Genomic DNA, 20,466 nt, shown 5'->3' on the forward strand with positions numbered 1-20,466 from the left:
AGTTGAAACAGTGAGCTGAATGCCGGGTGCGGCGGCTTGGGAGGTGGACGCCGGCGCCGGAGGGGTAGACGTGGAGGTGGCAACGGAAACCGTGAGTCACCCCTGGGTTAACACAAGGCGGAAGGATGTTGGCACATGAGATCGAGGAAGAAAGTGGCGGGCCCACAAATGTGTCCCTTTTTGATAAACTTGTCTACAATTCAGCTCCACTATGTCCATATCCACTACCTCAGGAGCCATAAGTTCACTCTATTTTCGCACAATCTATCACCCCAACCCTTCAGGGTTGATGTGCTCAGTAGAGTTAAAGTTCTAATACCACCTGTAACATCACTAGTCCAAAATCTGTTTTTAATTTAATCCATCTATAGATAAATCTATACACGTATAACACATCTCTTAACCTTCAGCTTTGTTTTATATAAAAGGCTGGTTACAACCTATCTAAATTATCAAAATAATATTAATCTCACCACACTATAACATTTGAGTCCCACGAGCATAACTAAAACTCTCAGCTTCCAGTGATGTTTTCTCTCTTCATAAGATGCGCTTTCGCCGCAAGAAAACGACTTCTGCTCCAGGAAGCGGATTACTGACAGGTGGGCTCCAACGTACAGGGACGCAAACAAAGACAAGCCGTCGCTAACCGCTCGCTATTCTTTCTTCTCGCGCGCGCCGCGACCAACTAGAGGCTTATAAACCCTAGCCTTGGCCCCCGACCTCTGCCGCCGCCGCCATCGCCAACACCATGGACACCCTCAAGCGTAAGGCAACGGACGGCCCCGCCGCCGACCACACCTCTCCTCTCAAGGCGCCGCGCGCCGAGATTCCAGGCTCCACCACCCTCGCCGCCGCGGAGCCCGTCGCCTGCGTGCACGACGTCTCCTACCCCGAGGGCTACGACCCGTCCGCCTCTGCCTTCCGCGTGCTCTCCGGCGGCGCCGAGGGCTCTGAGCCCGCCAAGAAGTTCCCGTTCCAGCTCGACCCCTTCCAGGCCGAGGCCATACGCTGCCTCGACAACAGCGAATCCGTCATGGTACATTTTCCAAATTCGTCTTGCTTTCTTCTCAATACGTTTCACCACTCGGCTCGGTGCGCGTATTTTTGTGTCATTTTTTGTTTTTTAGTTCTACTGCCCCTTGGATTAGGATAGGAACCTTCCCAAATTAGGTGCACTCAACGCAAGGTTTAACATTTTACAGATTTTGCTGCCGCATAATGTGTCTCTCATTTACTTAAAGTGGTTCACCACTCATCTGTCTACTACGGCCTGTTACAATTAGTATGCATGATTGTTGAGTGCAAATTTGCAATTCTCCTATGAGTCAGACTATAATTCATAGCATAACACTCTTTTTTGTTAAACAAAAATGCTTTGCTGTTCTGTATATACTGGCAAACCATTTATCTTTTGTCAGCTAAGTTGTTTGTCTCATATGGATCATTTTTCTGTGCTTCGCTTTCTTGGGGATTTCCAGGTTTCAGCTCATACATCAGCAGGAAAGACCGTGGTCGCCCTGTATGCGATTGCAATGTCTTTGCGCAACCAGCAGCGGGTCATTTATACATCTCCAATCAAGGCGTTGAGCAACCAAAAGTATAGAGAGTTCAAAGAAGAGTTCTCTGATGTTGGTCTCATGACTGGGGATGTCACGATTGAGCCGAACGCCTCTTGCTTGGTACTAGTTCCTTTCCTCGGTATTCTTTCAAATCACTTATTGTATGTTGCTCGGCACTTAAAAGGTATGCCCTGACAATGCAGGTCATGACCACAGAAATTTGGCGTAGCATGCAATATAAAGGATCAGAGGTAATGAGGGAAGTCGCTTGGATTATATTTGATGAAGTGCATTACATGCGGGATAGAGAGAGAGGAGTTGTGTGGGAGGAGAGTATAGTAATGGCTCCGAAGAACTCACGGTTTGTGTTCCTCTCAGCAACTGTACCTAATGCCAAGGAGTTTGCTGATTGGGTAGCTAAGGTTTGTTGCCAAGCTTTCCTAAGTCTCTCCCTTTTTCTGTTGGCATTGTTGGTTTCTGAGAAACTTTCATGGTTTTATTCTCCAACTCATCTATTTGTTACAAGGCATTTGCTGCTATACATGGTCAAGCATTCATCTATATTTTCAGCACAGTATGTTTTTGTTAATAATGGAGGGTGTTTTATTTTTCAGGTACATAAGCAACCTTGTCATATAGTATACACCGACTACCGACCTACACCTCTCCAGCACTATGTATTTCCTTCCGGAGGGGATGGATTGTACCTGGTTGTTGATGAGAAGGGCAAGTTCAGAGAGGACAGTTTTCAGAAAGCATTGAATGCCCTTGTCCCTGCTAGTGACAGTGACAAGAAGAAGGAAAATGGGAAGTGGCAGAAAGTTATCATGGCAGGCAAACCTAGTGAGGAAAGTGACATATTTAAGATGGTGAAAATGATAATTCAACGTCAATACGATCCTGTGATACTTTTCAGCTTTAGCAAAAGGGAATGTGAATTTCTTGCAATGCAGGTGTGTTCTTTTGTAGATTATTAGTCAATTTAGAGAGCAGGAATATTTTGTTGCTTTAAGGAAGACGAAATTAAGTTGATTTTGACTATCCTACCTGTGTGTAATAGATGGCTAAGATGGACTTGAATGAGGACGATGAGAAGGCAAACATTGAAACAATTTTTTGGAGTGCTATGGATTTGCTTTCTGATGATGACAAAAAGCTTCCTCAGGCAAGTTCTTGTTTTTTCTATCAGTTTTTACATTTTAGTGTCCGGTATCCTCTGGCTATTCTAAGTCCTATGCTTTTTCTGAAAGGCAGTAATTCTTAGCTCAAACAACTAGCACCAAGGAAATCAACACACTCGTGTATGTGTACCCTATAGGCATTATGCATCTATTTGTTGTAAGATTCCAGTCTTAAGTGAACTGTTTTTTCAAGCCATCTACAATGCCACACATTAATCATTTAAAATATTTTTCAAGCCATCTCATTTTACTATTAGTACTATTCTTTTTACCATCCTCTTTATTGGTTGCTCTTGTTGGGTTTCATATCTACCCTACCCCAACTTGCTTGGGACTAAAAATATTTGTTGTTGTTAATGCCATGAATCGATAATTCCTCTGAAAACTGTGCCGTCGGAGCTTTCTCAGGTTTCAAACATGCTCCCCTTACTGAAACGCGGCATTGGTGTGCATCATTCTGGTCTGTTGCCCATTTTAAAGGAAGTGATTGAGATACTCTTCCAGGAGGGCCTCATCAAGGTTAGCACCTTCTACGACTGACACAATATCTTGAGTTGCTGTTATTTCTTAGCCCCAAAAGTAGCACATTGCTAGAGGTATATGAACACCCAGCCAGCTACTTGTCTTTGGAGCAATGATAGTTTGAACTAGATGTTTTATATACATTTTGGACTTTTGCTTGAAGCAAGAATTTCATGCCTCAAAGGGTGAGATTATAGTGCTTGATTCCTACCAGAGAATAGCTGCTACCGTGTCACATAAAAATATAAAATGCATAGATCAGGTCTAGGTAATTATAGGATTCTATGTCGAGTTGCACTTCTAAATTAATAAAGAGGGAGGGAGGTATTAGCTCTGAAATGACAATTTGGAGCTATTTGTTTAGAGATGAGAGTAGATCTCCTCTCTGCTTAATGTCATGTACTGTCTTTACTTTGAGAAATGCGTTCACATTATATTCCTTTATTCTTGTTCTCACTAATGACGATGTGCTTCCACTGAGTCTATTTATATATCTTTCCTTTGTAAGACTAGCTGTGTGTTGTGACCTCATTTCTTGCTGAGTTTGAAACCTGGTGTTATAGTGTTTGTTTGCCACAGAAACATTCAGTATCGGTTTGAACATGCCTGCAAAGACTGTTGTGTTTACCAATGTGCGAAAATTTGATGGAGATCGATTCAGATGGTTGTCGAGTGGAGAGTACATCCAGATGAGTGGCCGTGCTGGTCGTCGAGGTATTGACCAGCGTGGTATCTGTATACTGATGGTAGACGAGAAAATGGAACCCGCAACTGCCAAAATGATGCTGAAAGGAAGTGCTGATAGTTTGAACAGGTCCGTATCATGGAATCGTTGCTTTTCTTTCCCTTTGATTGCAAATGTAGGTCGTTTTAGACTTGTGCAGTGATTAAGAAAGTAGACCAAATGACATTGTTGCCCTTCATTTATACTTCATTGAGAAAGATGACTCATTCATTTGCGAGAGTGATAGCATTTATTAGGCAAGGGCAATGAAGGAAGAAAAAAGATGCATAGAAGTTCTAGGATGACTTACATTTAGAGAAGAGTTGAGAAGGCTAAAACAACTACATTTGCAATTGGAGGGAGTATTTATTGTTGAGCCTATCCAAATGGTACCTGAAAACAAGACTAAGACTGGGACAAGCAGATCCTCCCAATCTGATAAATTTCTTGGTTAATATCATGCTTTAGATGCTTGGTAGCCAGGTCTATGCTGATACCTATTGTAGATAATGCTACCCATGTGTAATATGCCTGTTCCTTGCATCCTGAAATCTTGAGTTAGCACACCAACTGTCTGTTTTGATCTGCTGTTTTCTTTATATCTTTTGCGTCATTATATTTCTTGTAGTTGTTTAATGTGCACAACTTTATTCGGTTCTGCATGACTCTCACATTACTACCCTTCTGTTTATTAGTGCCTTTCATCTGAGCTACAACATGTTGTTAAATCAAATGCGCTCCGAGGATGGTGATCCAGAAAAGCTTCTCCGGCATTCATTTTACCAATTTCAGGCTGATCGAGCTCTCCCTGATCTCGAGGTTTGTTGACACTGTCTATGATTTCCTTTTTTTTTGAAGTGGGAGAATTTTAGTTATACTCTTAAGCATTTTTCATAGTCATCCTACATGTATCACATATTTATCACAGGTGACAGCCATGAACAACATATTTCATGTATTTATTAACTTGTTGCCTGTTTAAACATGTATTGTTACATACTTTTCCACACTTGTTATGCTAAATTCATGTTGGCATTGGAGTTTTATCCTAGCAAAAACATGGTGTTTGAACCTAGTAATCTACCAAGTGAGCAACCAAGGACGAGGGAATAAAAAATATTCCTACACTCCTAACTCTATGGATTTATTTTAACGGGCCTGTTAGGGTTGTCTTATAGTGAGTGTTTAAGGGAATAGTCGTTGGGGAAGGAATGTTTATTGTTGTATTCTATATAAAGTCCAATATAGGCATGGCAACAGGGCGGGTCGGGGCTAGGTGCAGCAATAACTTACCCAACCTGAAACCCGAATAAAAAACCCGACCCAAACCCAAACCACCTAACAGGTGTAAAATTTCCCCCGGCTCCGAACCTGATAGGCGACGGGGACCCAAAACCTAACAGGGACCCACGGGTGTGACCCCTCAATACAAAAAACACTCAACTATGCATTAAAAAAACTGCCACTTAAGACTTCATAAGCAAAAATTCAATCTAATAAGCATATAATAACATAAGAATTCATAGTACCATAGTTCATACTTCAAAGCAATTAAGTAATTAGACAAACTCATAAGGCAAATAAGAAAGAACCCGAACCACCTAACAGGTGCAAAATTACCCCCGCCCCGACCCGTGATCCCCGCGGGGCCAAAATTGCACCCACCCCCATCAGGTGTAAAACCAGTGTGGACCTGATCCGACCCATTGCCAGACCTAGTCCAATACCATTGTTGTTGCTAGTTTTCAAAATGTTTGTTACCACACCATTATTGTTACCAGTTTTTCCCCATGTATGATGTTGCATGTTAAAAAAATGAATATGAGCACTCAAGCATTGTTTGATGCATTCCCGAGTGTTTCGTAGATGCATCCATGAAGTAAGGCTTTTGTTGGACATGTGTATTCGGGTGACATTAGTTAACCTGTATACCATTACAAGCTAGCATAGGAATTTGTGCTGGTAGGTAGACTGAATGTTATCACCTGCTACATTGGTGCCTTTTAGTCACCATTAGAAGGATTTTTACCACCACAGAAAACCAGCAACAAAGTCTAAGGCTTTTCCTGAAACTTACAATAGCACTTCATTTGTGTTTTGTGCAGAAGCAAATCAAGGAACTGGAATCAGAGCGAAATTCCATGGTTATTGAGGAAGAGGAGAGCTTGAAGGATTACTATGATCTCTTACAGCAGTACAAAAGCTTAAAGAAGGATGTCCATGATATTGTCGTCTCTCCAAAATATGTTCTGCCTTTCTTGCAACCTGGAAGGCTTGTCCGCATTCAATATAGTACAGATGAGCCAGCCACCTTCTCTGTTGATGAAAATGTCACATGGGGAATTATAATAAACTTTGAAAAGGTGAAATCCCATGGTGAAGGTACATAACCTAAACAGAGAACCTCATTCAGCCTATTCAGCCTAATTCTCTAGCATGGTTTTCTATTTTGTTCACATGGTTAGAATACAAACTGAATTTTACCTGGAAATTGTTCGGCAATGCATTCCATGACAGGATTCATGTAGTTATACCCTTTGAGGTTGATTGGGAAGGGGTTTTAAGCTCAAGCAGTAGAAATGCCTACTCACTGCTCACTGTTATGTTTTTCTGACGGTTTATGGTCATTCGTAGTTGTCCTACGACCTTATGCTCATGTGCTTGAGCGTTGGTTAATTATGACAAGTGTTTTTTTTCTTGTTAGTATTTTCTAGGTCTCTTACCTTGGGGATGAATTGGCTTGCAGTCCAGGCCCAAGTGCCTCTTCAGAGTTACACAGGGCTGTAAAGCCATTCTGATCTCAAATGAATCTGACTTCGCTTGGTCCAAAAATAAATTGATTTAGTGTTTTTTGACAAACTGATCTAAAACAGCTGGATTTTGGTTTGTTTTGGATCAACTATTCCTGGAGCATAACTTGGTCAGCTTGAATTGCAGAACTTTTGGCAGCCTTTAGCCTGTAACTGTACACAAGTTAGGACCACCTTCTTTTTTTTTTACAAATGTGCATATCAAATTCTCAGCCGCTAGCGCCAAGCCCATCTGGTTTTAATTCCTGAAATGATCAGATTAGTAATGTGATTCTTTACACCTGAAAATATAAAAAGCTATTTTATCTCCTAACTTGGTTTTGCTCTTGCAGATAGGAGGCCCGAGGATTCTGATTACACAGTTGATATCCTCACCAGATGTTCTGTAAATAAGGACAACAGTGGAAAGAAAACAACGAAGATTGTTCCTCTAAAAGAGCGTGGAGAACCAGTCGTAATTTCATTGCCACTTTCACAGGTCATTTACTTTGCCCATTTCACCAGTTAAGTTTTCGTCTTCTGACCTTTTTCTCATTGTGAACCTGTCCTTTTTCTAATTATGGGTCGAACTGAATAAAACAGATTGATGGACTAAGCAGCATTCGGATGTACATACCTAAGGATCTTTTACCTGTAGAATCTCGAGAAAACACCTTGAGGAAAGTTGAAGAAGTGCTTTCAAGGTTTGCTAAAGATGGGATACCTTTATTGGATCCAGAAGAGGATATGAAAGTAAGAAAAAGCTAATGCGTGTATCATATTTACTCTATTTATGTGGTTCTAATAACTTATATTCTTTGTAGGTACAATCAAAATCTTTTCGGAAAGCTACCAGAAGAATAGAAGCTCTGGAGAGCTTATTTGAGAAGCACGACATCCGTAATTCTCCACATATCCAACAAAAGCTGAAAGTCTTGCATGCTAAGCAAGAATTATCAGCCAAAATAAAGTCCATCAAGAAAACAATGCGGTCTTCCACTGCTTTAGCTTTCAAGGATGAGCTCAAGGCCCGGAAACGGGTTCTTCGCAGGCTGGGGTATTGCACTTTTTTACATATATAATGGAGTTTGTGTTTTAGTGTATGCTGATTTGGAACTTTTAAGATGAAGTGCCTAATTACATATCCAATGCTGGACTTGCAAAACATATATCATTTCTCGGTCAATGATTTCGCTGTTGCAATACCATTTTCGGTTTGTTTCCAGGATACATGCTGAAGCATAAATTTATCATAGTGCTAATTGGGAATCTGATGTGAAAATACTGACACAGAACATAATCAATAGACTATTTTACCAGATTAGAAACGCCTTCCACTTGCATTTTGGATATTTGGTTTCATTTTGAATAAAATTGGAATTTTATATTATTTGTCTTGTGTTCTGAAAAGGTCACTAGTAATTCAGAAGACAACATGTTTCTAGTCCTGGTTGCCAACTTGCCATGTCCAAATCTGCTAGAATATGTAAGCATATATGGTAGATGCTGCTTCTATAAATTTATCATGCTGCTGGTTTCCATGTGAACTTATATCATACAATGGTATCAACCTTCCGTTTTTTTCAAAAAGGCATATCTTTATTTCAGACATGTTACGAGCGATGATGTCGTGGAAGTGAAGGGTAAAGTGGCCTGCGAGATAACCACAGCTGACGAGCTAACATTGACGGAGCTTATGTTCAGTGGTGCCTTGAAGGATGCTACAGTAGAGCAGATGGTGGCGCTGCTTTCTTGCTTCGTTTGGCAAGAAAAGCTCCAGGATGCCCCGAAGCCAAGAGAGGAGCTTGATTTGCTCTTCTACCAGTTGCAGGAGACAGCAAGAAGGGTTGCTAACCTTCAGCTTGAATGCAAGGTAGTTAATACTACCAAACCGCCATATCAAATGTTTATCATAATATTTTAAAGATATGTGGACTCTCAGTGCTCTGTGTAAGCTGGATCTTAATGTTGAAACTGGTGTTTTTTCTCTTACTGATGACAGATCCAAATTGACGTGGAAAGTTTTGTGAATTCTTTCCGACCTGACATAATGGAAGCCGTATATTCATGGGCCAGAGGGTCGAAATTCTACCAAATCATGGAGATGACCCAAGTGTTCGAAGGAAGCTTAATCAGGGCGATCAGGAGGCTGGAGGAGGTTCTGCAGCAGCTAATTCTGGCATCCAAGTCAATTGGGGAAACCCAATTAGAAGCGAAACTTGAGGAGGCAGTCAAGAAGATCAAAAGGGATATTGTGTTCGCAGCATCTTTGTACTTGTAACATCCCTTTGCTCTCGTTCTTGTCGAGTGCTGTTGGCACTATCAAGCTGCCTGATTCACTGTTAGCATGGAGCAGTGATGTGACAGAAAAAGTTTTGTTAGTCTTGTTAAGCTTATAGGGCATATTTGGAACTATTGGGAATTTTGCATGAAACAGACTAGTTCTTGCAGGAATTGCTATGCTTGTACTAGTAAAATTGCTAATTTGTTAGGAAGTCTAAGGATGCAAATCTGTGCTCATGAGATTGAACCTCAATGTTAGAAATCCTCCAAAACAAAATCCAGATGAGATGCTTACCAGCTTCGATCAGCACCGCACGCCTCCACAAGCAGCTGGCACAGCTGCTTCTTTTGTTCCTGTGATCCTTTCCATTAGCTTAATTTGCTGGTGTGGTGGCACGTATGGACGAGCATGAAAACCGTACCAGGCTTAATTTGTTGCATAAGGCAGGAAAGCAACATGATGGAGTGGTGTAACGTTTGGATGTTTACCGTCCGTTTTGCAGCGTGTTTTGTATGTTGCCAGTTATAGATCGATGGAATTCGTACGCCTCAAGCTTCCTGCCTCTTATTTCCAGCCATCGAAGTTCCATTCGCCGTTACCTTATCGCCCTTCCCTTAGTTTCCTAACCTAGACTGAGAGGCGACCTAAATATTTGAACACTATTCTATCTATACTTTATAAAATGTATGAATAAGGATGGAATTAAATAATCTTCACTATCAATTCAAGTTGTTCAAATAGTCACCGTATAAAGATTTTTCCCGTTTCTTATTCTAAAAATATATTTAATCTCATATTATTTGTCTTTTATATGTAAACATTCAATATTTGCTTTCCATACATTCTAAAAATATATTTAATATCTTATTATTTACCTTTAATACCTAGATATTCAATATTTATCTTTTATACATTACTACATCTTAGATTAATTTCACATGCGTGAAACACGTATGCAATTTCTAATAAATATAAGGAGCACTCCACCCACACTTATCATGAGCCGTGCACAAGCCACCATAAGCCAAGCAAACCATGTCCATGAGACACCACAAGGAACGGGTGGAGTGGTAAGGTAGCAGTAAGAAGAAATAGTATTGTTTTATTAAGTTTGAAGTAGTGATGTGTTTAGTTCTTCTATCATGTGTAAATGTGATCTACCCAGTGAGCCGTTATTTCTTAGTACATAGTGTTTAAGCGGCATATTAGAAGGTGATGTCGAGAGATCACCAACCCATAAAAGCACCCTAACCATACTGAAAGATCACAAAGTTACAACAACATAAGTTGGTTATACCTTATTCTTGTGTTCCATTCACCAAACACGAACAATAGTGAATCATTTGTCATACAAATAACTTGCGACATAAATTTTTTATCTGTTTTAAGTAGCAAGAGGAGTCCAACATTTTTATTGCACCCTTCTTCGAGTCCCAATCAAACAAATATATCATATTCAGTAACTAATTTGTTGTTGTCTCGGTGGGGTTCTACCACTTAGTAACTACGCTTTTTTGTCTGGACAAAGTAATCAAATTAATGCATCAGAAATATTTTGTTCAACACCGGAAGCCGCCAAGAGGACGGACAGCAACCACATTCAGTAAGATCAAAAGGGATATTGTGTACAAATAAAATGATGCAAATCTATACTCATGAGGTCCAGGTTGGACCTAATGTTATAAATCCTCAACAAAAAAAAATGGAACAAACCATTCCCATTCCTTTGTTCAAAGGTTAAGGATTAGAATCCTCTAAAATTCTTATATAAAAACCGGTGCCATGCGCGCGTGCGGTTTGCCGTTCAGAGAGGTGGGATTATGGAATGTGATTTGCGGAGCAGCGTCGACTCTCAGTTCATCAGCCCAGATACTCAATCATTAGCGCTCAAGCGTGTGTAACGTGCCAGATCAGCATGCTCAATTGCCGGCAACGGTGTACACGTAGGATGAACAGCACGCACTTATCAGCATCTTATTCACTCGTCCATGTCTCATGCATGTGTAATCACAAGCTCGTTATTTTATTGCACACTCGTTCCAGTCCGCATCGCATGATGCAACTTTGGGAACATAGACTTGACACGTAAGACCTTCGTTATGATCGACCCGTCCCTTCGCTACGAGAGCTTGGAGCACACGCGCGCGCGCGCTCCGTGCGTCGATCAGGTCGAGGCGCAGGAGGTGCAGGTGCAGGCCGGCCCGCAGGAGCAGTTGGCCCTCCGGTCCTCCCGGCCGGACGGCATCATCGCCCGCCCGCACGCGCACGGCCTGCACTCGCAGTGCTCGCCGCACTGGCACGTCGTGTGCTCCCGCTGCCCGCCGCTCCTCGACGTGCACCTGCGCGCATCGACAGGAGAAACGCGAAGCGAGAGTGAGAGAGTCAGATGATAAAATCAGCCGCCGGACACGTACGCCGGCTGGCTGCAGCTGGACCCGGCACCGGCAAACGTGTGATCGCTCGCTACATGCCTGCAGTCCGTGCCGCCGGGGCACGGAACGGCGCAGCCGCACTTGTCGTCGCAGCCCATGTCCGGCGTCTTTGCAGATCCTGGTCCTCACTTCTCACGCGCGAGCGAGCTACGGCAGCGTGTACAGAGAAGAGCACAGGGCGTGATGAGTAGTTGCACCGGCAAACTAGACGGCGGCCGCGATATATAATACGAGAGGGCGAGCTCAAGAGCGGCCGCACGGGCGGCCGGCTGCGCGTGGCACGTCTCGCGATTGACAGGTGGGGGACACGCGGGTGCCGGAGATGACACGGACGTTCCTCGGGGTTCGGGTACGGACCCTATCCACCCTCGTTCGTATCGAATCTTTTTTATTTTTTATTTTTTTAATATTTACAAAATTATATATTTATTTTAAAATATTATACATCTAGACTATTATCACCTGTTGATTAGACAACAACCTAAAAAAATAAAAAAATTGTATTATATTACTCTTAAAATTTAAAATACTATTGAAAATAGTTATAAAAAATTCTGAAAAAATTATATGTTGTACATGATATTATGATTAGCTAAAAACATTTAGATAAAAATATGATTTGTACAATAAGAAGCAAAAAAAGATAAATTTCATTATATATATAGTCTGCATTGTACATAGTCTATAATTCTTTTTATTTCTCATTGTAAATGTATTGGTTTGAGTTGAATTTTTTAGATAAATTATAGTATCCTCTATAATATATTATTTTCATAATTTTTTATGATTGTTTTGATAGTGTTTTAAATTTGAGATAATAAAATATAGTGTTTAAGTGCCGCCCATTGAAAATGTGACATCTGTCACACTTTCAACTGATAATGATAGGTTAGATATACAATATTTTAAAATGGTTTTATACTTTTGTAAATATTGAAAAATAAAAAAAAAATCGTTCGTATCCTCTTGTTGTTGACGCGACGGCTCATGAGGCGAAGAAATGTGGCGCGGCGACGGCTGCGGGCGCCGGGCGGGGTGGGCTCCGTGGTTACTACGCCGGTCCGACGAGGATGCGCGCGGCCCAATCGGATTTACCGTGTCACAGCCGACGACAGGATATAGAGGTCAACGGAAAATTGAAGAGCCAACGAAACGTTCAAAAGTCACTGGACAACTAAAGAACACAACGTTGTTTACATAGATCACTCTGTGACGATTACGAGGACTTCAGTTGTTTACAAATAGATCACTCTGTGACGATTACGGAATGCTCTGGAAAAACAATGAAAAAATTATGTACATGTTATCCTTGAGAGTACACACAAACACATGCGCATTTTGGCCTTCAAAACCCTGCTGATGCTAGAAAAGAAGCATCGAGGGGTGGTCTTGCGTGAGGCCGACGCGTTTGCCGGCATTCCTCCACGAGGAGCAGACCGCCCGGAACCGGACGAGGTCGTAATCGTCGCCGGTATGCCATCCGGGCAATGGCCTCCAGGGGTTCCGGCAGCAGCTCCGACCAGTCGGCCTGCCTAGCAGCCATCGAATGACCGTATCCTGGAATCCACAAGCTATGTGTTTTGCCTCTCCAACATCCTAGCTAGCTAGGAGAGTCGCGACTGTGTCGTCCGCGTGCTCGGCGTCGTCGTCGACGATCCCCAGGCCCTCGAGCGTCTTGGCCTTGAATGCGTACCAGCCGGTGGTGCTGTACAGCACGCGCCAGCGTCGAGTCCTTCAGGTCCGCCAGCGTACCAGCCGGTGGTGCTGTACAGCACGTGCAGCGTCGAGTCCCTCAGCTCCGGTCACCGCTCGGGGTGGTGCTGGTGCCCCTCCCGGAAGCAGAGGGCAAGCTGCACGGAGGTGCAGATGTCTGCCCATCGCCATAGTTCAACGAAGCCACAGCCCCATCCGCCGCCTCTCAGTTTTGAAGCCTTCCCTCCCCTGCCGCGCCGGAGGGAAGGCCACTTTGCTGGGACTTCCGACTGCCGAATGTCTTGCTAGTGCGCCGCTGACGCCACTGATCCACTGTAGAGGGAACCCGCGCTGCAGGGATCCGTATCCTCTTGCTTTGCGGAGGCGCTACAGTAATTTAAAACAAAATGGATCCGCGCTGTAGTGGGTTGCGCCGCGGTGCCCAATCAGTCTCCTGGGACTCGCATAGGTGGTACAGTAATTCGTGAGTGTATAAACAGTAAATACAGTTTGTCACGGCAACAATAAGCTGTAGCAGTTACTGTAGCGAAACACTGTTGGAAGTATTGTATCAGTACTGTATCATAAAAACCCTAACCGTCTATTCGTGATCCCGCGGATATGAAAACGCGAACTGCGAAACACGGTAGCACCTCTAACTTTGTTTTTGCTAAAGCAAAATCGAAGGATGCGAATCCCTCCTCCTGAAGGAGGCCAGGTCATGGCAAGGGTTGTCGCCGTGGCCGCGAGCAGGACGTGGACTACATCTTTTCCAGATAATGGAAATCAACTTTCCGGCCTCTGCACCAAACGATGCACGCAGCCTGATTCGCTAGTACAATCCGAAAGCTCAACTCAAGCATGCTTGAGTTAGCACAAAAATAGAGAGGTAAGAAATCATCCAGCACAAATGCTGTTAAGTCGCAGCTACCAGGTTGTCTGTTTATGTATCTACGGCACTCTGTCTGTTCATCGGGTGATTAACGTATGGCCCAATGTCACAAGCTATTGCCTATTTGTAAGGTTCTTAATTGGAATGTTAGGGGCCTTAATAACCCGGCTAAGCGGGCATCAATTAGAGGTCTGATTCTATGACTCAGTGCAACTGTGGTTTGTCTCCAAGAGACCAAATTGGCTGCTCCAGACAACAACATCCTCAGGTAAATTCATGGAGAATTGCTTGGTGTTGCCAGCAGAGGAAAGGGATTTCAATTTCGTTTTAATTTTTTTCGTTCACTGACGAAAAGACCGAAACTCGTGAAATTTCGGTTATTTTTCGTCCTCTTCGTTGTGGGTCCTACATGTTAGCAAAAGAAAATTCCATAATTAGATATTTTGTTCCCCCAAAATTTCCGAAATTTTGGCAAAATTTTAATTCCTAGAAACAAGAGGTGGTATTACATTTTGGCTTGGCATGCCGATGTCTTCTCATTTTCACAGACAAGGTTAACCATATCTGCCAAACTGACAATGAAAAGTGAAGGCACCTGTTGGTCGATCACCTCTGTTTATGGCCCCCAAGATTGGCACCAGTAAAAGAGCATTTTGACAAGAATTGAGCGCTCTCGATGCTTGGCTCATCATAGGAGATTTTAATCTCATTTACCAGGCGGCGGATAAGAGCACCATGCACATAAACAGGCGGCTGATGTCTGAATCCCACTCTCACAAGAATTGATCGGGCCTTTTGCACGGTGGATTGGGGCCTTCTCTTCCCTAACTGTCAAATGCGCTCTCTCTTCTCACGTTGTCGGATCACTCTCCCCTGTTCATTGCGGATGACATGCAATTTAGGAAGTCAAACGTGTCCCGTTTTGAGGTCTACTGGACAAAATATATGGTTTTTCTCAAGTGGTTTCTGGGGCATGGAACAAGCATACCCAAGAACAAGATGCTATACGCCGGTTACACATCAAGCTCTGCTAAAGCACTTAAACAGCGGAGCCGAGCAAAAATTGGGGACATTCGGCTTCAGCTCGCGGTGGCCAAGGAAGTCATCTTGCAAGTTAAAATTCTGCTGCCTTGGCCTTGCCGCCATGAAAAGATCGAGATTACAACAGAGAGCTAGGCAAACCAATGTGCAAGAGGGGGATGTTAATACAAAACTCTTTCACATGAAAGCAAACGGGAGGAGGAAAAATAACTACATCCAACGTTTGTGCACACCATCGGGATTAGCCATACCACACGAGGAAAAGGCTCAAGAATTACACAGGCACTTCGCTGATCATATGGGGAAGAAAGTGCACAGAGAATTATCTCTAAACTGGGTGGCTTTGAAGATGCATGCTACTGATCTCTCCCACCTCGAGGTGCCTTTTGAGGAAGAAGATGATCTAGTGGCTGCCATTCAGCAGATTTACAATCTCGAGGTGACTTGGATAAATAAATACGACTACAAAGCCACCGGAACATGGTAATTAGAATACCTCATGTCCAATTCCAACCTAATGGCGTAGCATCTAATTATAGGGTAATCCAAGTCCATATATAAGGCAGCAGATGAAACCGAACATTTCGAGGTAGCCACGTGAGGTCGCAAACCTTACGAACCTTAGACATCTTGCTTTAGGTCTATGAAAGGGGCAGCCTTTGAGTTTGTTGCACTCGTTTTTCTTTCTTGTACCTACTGTAAATACTCTACTTCTTAATAATCAGGGGGAAAATGCAACCCCCAAAAGTCACTTGTATTTTGATTTCCCCAAAAGTTGTTTTTTTGAAGAAAAAAAACCCCTAAAGTTTTGATTTTGTTGCAAAAACACTTCCAAAAATTCATTTTTAAAAAAAAATCACAAAAAATTCTAAAAGAAACTAGAGACAATTCTAAGAACTTTGTGATTTTTTTTAAAAAATAATATCCTCCGCATCATATTTCATGGAGAGGAAGTTTGAAAAAAAAAGAGAAAACGTGCATATTTTTTTTGAATTTTTTTAGAAAGTTAAACTTTGGGGGTTTTTTTTAACAAAATAACTTCGGAGAAGTCAAAATCCAAGTGATTTTTAGGAGATTTTGCATTTTTCCCTAATAATTAAGGCAGAACTCCTGCTATTTCCGGGAAAAAAGTCACCTATTCTAGCTATTGAATCTAAGATCCACATATCAACTTCACTCCCATCATCATATATATATAAGCCTAGTTCCTCTCTCTAAGTTCTGCAAGATTAGTCACCTTGAACCTAGGAAAACGGCTAATTCTAACCACCTCCTTTGAGAGCGAAGACGAGATGGAGGACGCATCCGGGCTCGAGGTCGCACTCGAGCGCGGTCTTGCTATCGACGAGCTGCTTGCCACCGAAGATGAGCCGCTGCTGCTGGGGCGGGATGCCCTCCATCTCCGCGATGCGCTCCTTGATCTTGTCCACCGTGTCGTCGGCGAAGTCGACGTCAATGTCGATCTCCTTGCCCGTGAGCGTCTTGACCCTGATCGCGCTGCTGGTCCCGGCCACCCAATCCATCGCGTCCTCCGCGGGCTCGGAGCCGACGTCGACAAAGTAGATCTCCTTTAGTTTCTCCGTGAGCGCCTCGACCTCGGCCGCGGTGCCGCCGCCGCCGCCGCATGTCGGGGTCGTCACGTGCAGCATCGCCGCCTTCTGCACGCCGTACTTGGCCAGCATGCGGTATTCCTCTAGCTGCTCGCCGGCGAAGAGCGGCGGGACGCTCACCTGTCTTGCACCTGGGCCTGTCGACCGTGTCCGATTCCTCTCAAACGCTTTCGATGGCAAGTTGGCAACTGCGTGTCACCAAGAATTTGTTTCTGCGGCTCGGGTCATCGGGTGGATTTATATATGGCGTGCGACTCCGCCTCCGTGTCGCACTGTGATCTACCGGACTCTGTCACGTATCTGGACAATTGGATCCAGACACTAAAAACCGCGTCCCGGTCGGTTGGTGCAGCACACGGGCCAGCTCAGACCTGCCCAGGCTAACGAAAAAGTCTTGCTCAATTTGTTAGAGCGCGCAGGGGCACGCAAGAGCTGGCACGGCTCACTGTACCTATGAGCCGCCGTGACTACTACAAATTGATCTTATATACTATTCTATCACTATTTATTTCTAATAAACTATTAGAAATAAGATATCACTATCGTCTAATAAACCACGCATGAAGAATCAACTAATATAGTTTATAAACCGGTACTAATAAGGATCATCACTATTGATCGATAGTGTGAGACAGCAGTGATGTTCAACTCTATCATCACTGTCGGCTAAAGCTAATGACCGATAGTGATAATTTGACTATCATTGTTGGCTCTAGCGCTCGTGACTAGAGCCAACAGTAATAGTTAGATAAGTATCACTGCCACTTCGTAATACGAATCGTCAGCGCTAGTAATGATAATAGATCATAGCTTATTTTAAAAAATTTATAATTTTTTATAATAAATTAGATGGGGACAAACTTTATATAAAAAATTGTAGTTTTTAATGAGATGTACAACATTGTAGTTGAAAACTTTTCATTTGAAGTTATTTAGATGTTCAAATAATCATTTGGAAGTTCAGCCAGAAGAAACCAAAATAATTGTATATGCTATTGTTATTACTATTACTTCTATGGTATGATGGTAATGATATATCGCTCGAGCTAAAAGGTTCCGGGTTCGAGTGCTCTGAACTGCACATACGTGTATTTCACGTGAAAAATTGTATGACTTGTGACTTGCAATGGCGTGGCATGGGGGTGCCTAGTCGCCAAAAAAAATTCATTACCAATCCCTGAACTAATATATCACGTGAGCTGAAAAGGTCCAAGATTCGAATGACCTAAACCGCACATGTGTGTATTTCGCGCGACTTGTGATGGCATGGGTGAGCCTAGTCGCAATTTTTTTTTAACCGAAAAATGTAGATCGATGACCGACTATCACTGTATGTTCCCTACTATCGGCTCCAAACCAACAATGAAGATGATTTTAGAGTCAATAATGAAGATATTTTCTATAGTACTACGTCCTTAGCCTAGATCTTATTAACCTATTATACGTGCAGAGCTAATCAGAACCATAATCAAAATCCTTAGCCTAATGTGATGGGTGAAGAAACTTCACCTTATAAGTCGTGCTCTCACATCATCGTTTTTCTTACTTTCTCTAACTATAAATGTATGTTAGTGGACTCATTTGTACACATAATTGTTGTAATATCCAAAGCATTAGTATTTGCATGTTAATTGGATTATTATTGACTATATAAAAAAATATGAAAGGAGTAGTGTTCGTCGACTAAAAAACTACAAACGTTTAATCAATTGCTTTGTACGGTCGACGACAACGTCTTCGACAAAGTTAGGACCCAAAGTTTGGCGGTGCACCTCGGTAATAGATGGAGGGAGGCGGCTGCCCAGTGATGGAATGCAGTGGCACCATCGGCCACAAGTCAGAGAAGAGTGGTGGTGGCTACGTGGTGAAGAAGTCAGATTAGTTTGTAGCGACAGATCTAGCGCCGAGAGTCAGATTAGTTTGTACAAATCATAGTTTTGTATGAAATACTTTTAGATAGGTTATAGAATTCTCTATAACATTCTTTTTTTTAGAATTTTTCATGATAATTTCAATATTATTTTGAATATTAAGAGTAATGGAACACAATATTTTTTTATTTTTTTAAAGTGTCGTCTGTTAAATGGTAAATGGGGGTGGCGGTAGCATATGTGCAATATTTTCAAATGATCATATATTTTTGCAAAAAAAAAAAAAAAAAAAAAGAAAATTCAAAATAATACGATTACAAGTCACCCAAACCAGGCAAAATACTCCGAGGCACCTTCCAAATCCCTAAAAAAAACCATACTAAAAATCCCATACTATCAGTGACCAACAATCCTAGTCACCGGCATTGGGCCCCACGCAGGCCCTAGTCTCTGGGCTCCACAGCCACTGCACCAAGAACCTCCTCCCATTCCTCCCATTCACGTTCCAGCTCCTCCCCTGCGCGTCCACCGCCACCTTCCCGGCGTACCCGCCGCCGCCGCCGGTCCCATACACACCCTCACAGAGGTCGGCGATCTCAGTCGGCGCCGTGGGGTCCTCCCCGGCGTACCACGCGTTGATCAGCGGGTTCGTGGCGAGCTCAGCCAGCTCGTGCCCGATGACGCTGATCATGCCGTCCACGCCCGCGTCGCCGTTCGGCGGCCGCAGAGCCGCCATGCCGCTTCTGGACATGTACTCCGGCAGCGCGAACGGGTACGCGCAGACGTCGGCGCACCGCCCGCCGCTGTGGCCCACCCATGCGTACGGCAGAGTGTGGCCGACGAGCGACGGGAAGGTGAAGTAGTGGAATCCGCACACGGCGCGGCAGAAGTCCTGGACGCCCACGCCGGGCGCCGTGAGCACGAGGTAGGCGCCGCCGCGGGTGTCGGCGGGGAGACGCCCCGCGGCGACCGCGGAGGCGAGCACCCGCTGGATGTCGAGCCGGGAGAGCGAGCGGCCCAGCGAGGCAGCCTCGTCGGCCGCCTCCCCGGCCAGCGCGACGCGACGGGTGACGTTGGCGAGGGTCTGGTCCGCGTAGAGCCCGGCGGTGGCCCACCAGTCGGCGACGGAGGGCCGCGGCGGGGACGGGTCGGAGAGGGAGAGGAGGAAGTCGCGGACAGGGACCTGATGCGCTGGGTCCCAGCGGCCGTACCAGAGCACGTGGAGGCGGAGCGGCGCGGTGGAGAGGACGGGCCCCATGTGGTAGCGGAGGTCCACCAGGTTGGAGCTGCCCTCGTACTTCTTGGAGGCGCCGAGGACAGGGTCGCCGCCGCGGCCGTGAGGGTACGGCGTGGCCGCCATTGCCGTGAGAAGGACAGGGAGCAAGAGGAGGAGGGCGGCGGCGAGCGCCATCTCTGTCCAAGCCCGCGTGGTTGTCCAAGCCCGTGTGACACTGTGACTGCGTGAGTGAAGTGAAGAGTGTGAGGTGAGTATTAAAGGGTGGTGGTGGTGGGAGGCAGGATGGCAGGGTGTGCTGGCACGGATGGGATTGGAGGTGGGAGTTGGGCACAGCTGCGTGCATGCGATGCTGTGGTTGCTCAGTGAGGCGTGAGAGTGACAGGAGAGTGATGGCTGTGGTCCTGTGGGTAGGCGGTGGAGTACTGCTCTAGAGCCAGGGCTACAAAACAGGGTCGCCTATATAGCAATACAGATTTTGGAATTTGATTTGGATCCGGATATTGATTTGGTAAGAGAAGTTTAACATGTGCAATACAATTTAAATCTGATATGAGTGTCAAAATCTGATTCAGATTCTAAAATTTAATTTAATAAAAAAATTAGATACGAGTGTCTAAGTAACACTGACA

At 44.0% G+C, this 20,466-nt stretch overlaps 4 protein-coding genes across 4 annotated transcripts; 1 reads left to right on the forward strand and 3 right to left on the reverse strand.

Annotated features, from left to right (window-relative positions):
• Nucleotides 1-656: 656 nt before the first annotated feature.
• On the forward strand, nucleotides 657-9,368 carry LOC133903335 (DExH-box ATP-dependent RNA helicase DExH9). Its single transcript, XM_062344658.1, has 14 exons — nucleotides 657-1,039; nucleotides 1,482-1,682; nucleotides 1,766-1,984; nucleotides 2,177-2,515; nucleotides 2,623-2,727; nucleotides 3,152-3,262; nucleotides 3,829-4,079; nucleotides 4,685-4,808; nucleotides 6,095-6,371; nucleotides 7,132-7,277; nucleotides 7,382-7,531; nucleotides 7,603-7,835; nucleotides 8,387-8,651; nucleotides 8,781-9,368. The coding sequence occupies exons 1-14, from the start codon at nucleotides 752-754 to the stop codon at nucleotides 9,057-9,059; spliced, it is 2,988 nt and encodes a 995-aa protein (XP_062200642.1). The 5' UTR covers nucleotides 657-751; the 3' UTR covers nucleotides 9,060-9,368.
• Nucleotides 9,369-11,078: 1,710 nt separating this feature from the next.
• On the reverse strand, nucleotides 11,079-11,592 carry LOC133904121 (EC protein homolog). The gene is made up of 2 exons (XM_062345612.1): nucleotides 11,534-11,592; nucleotides 11,079-11,401 (listed from the first exon to the last, which is right to left on the reverse strand). Exons 1-2 carry the CDS (start codon nucleotides 11,590-11,592, stop codon nucleotides 11,227-11,229), a joined length of 234 nt encoding a protein of 77 aa, XP_062201596.1. The 3' UTR covers nucleotides 11,079-11,226.
• Nucleotides 11,593-16,200: 4,608 nt separating this feature from the next.
• Nucleotides 16,201-16,924, reverse strand: LOC133903718 (uncharacterized). Its single transcript, XM_062345161.1, has one exon. The coding sequence runs from the start codon at nucleotides 16,799-16,801 to the stop codon at nucleotides 16,382-16,384; it is 420 nt and encodes a 139-aa protein (XP_062201145.1). The 5' UTR covers nucleotides 16,802-16,924; the 3' UTR covers nucleotides 16,201-16,381.
• Nucleotides 16,925-18,839: 1,915 nt separating this feature from the next.
• On the reverse strand, nucleotides 18,840-20,235 carry LOC133902980 (protein EXORDIUM-like 5). Its single transcript, XM_062344311.1, has one exon. It carries the CDS (start codon nucleotides 20,009-20,011, stop codon nucleotides 19,013-19,015), a length of 999 nt encoding a protein of 332 aa, XP_062200295.1. The 5' UTR covers nucleotides 20,012-20,235; the 3' UTR covers nucleotides 18,840-19,012.
• Between the last annotated feature and the right edge of the window lie 231 nt (nucleotides 20,236-20,466).

The sequence above is a fragment of the Phragmites australis genome, chromosome 21 (assembly GCF_958298935.1).
Source record: "Phragmites australis chromosome 21, lpPhrAust1.1, whole genome shotgun sequence".
NCBI lineage: Eukaryota > Viridiplantae > Streptophyta > Magnoliopsida > Poales > Poaceae > Phragmites > Phragmites australis.

Bases quoted from the DNA above. Each gene is read 5' to 3' on its own strand.
- LOC133903335 (XM_062344658.1), top strand. From the start codon at position 752: ATGGACACCCTCAAGCGTAAGGCAACGGACGGCCCCGCCGCCGACCAC. The intron at 1,683-1,765 runs GTACTAGTTCCT...CTGACAATGCAG, and splicing joins AGCCGAACGCCTCTTGCTTG to GTCATGACCACAGAAATTTG. The intron at 7,532-7,602 runs GTAAGAAAAAGC...TATTCTTTGTAG, and splicing joins ATCCAGAAGAGGATATGAAA to GTACAATCAAAATCTTTTCG.
- LOC133902980 (XM_062344311.1), bottom strand. From the start codon at position 20,011: ATGGCGCTCGCCGCCGCCCTCCTCCTCTTGCTCCCTGTCCTTCTCACG.
- LOC133903718 (XM_062345161.1), bottom strand. From the start codon at position 16,801: ATGCTGGCCAAGTACGGCGTGCAGAAGGCGGCGATGCTGCACGTGACG.
- LOC133904121 (XM_062345612.1), bottom strand. From the start codon at position 11,592: ATGGGCTGCGACGACAAGTGCGGCTGCGCCGTTCCGTGCCCCGGCGGC. The intron at 11,402-11,533 runs GCATGTAGCGAG...CGATGCGCGCAG, and splicing joins CCCGGCGGCACGGACTGCAG to GTGCACGTCGAGGAGCGGCG.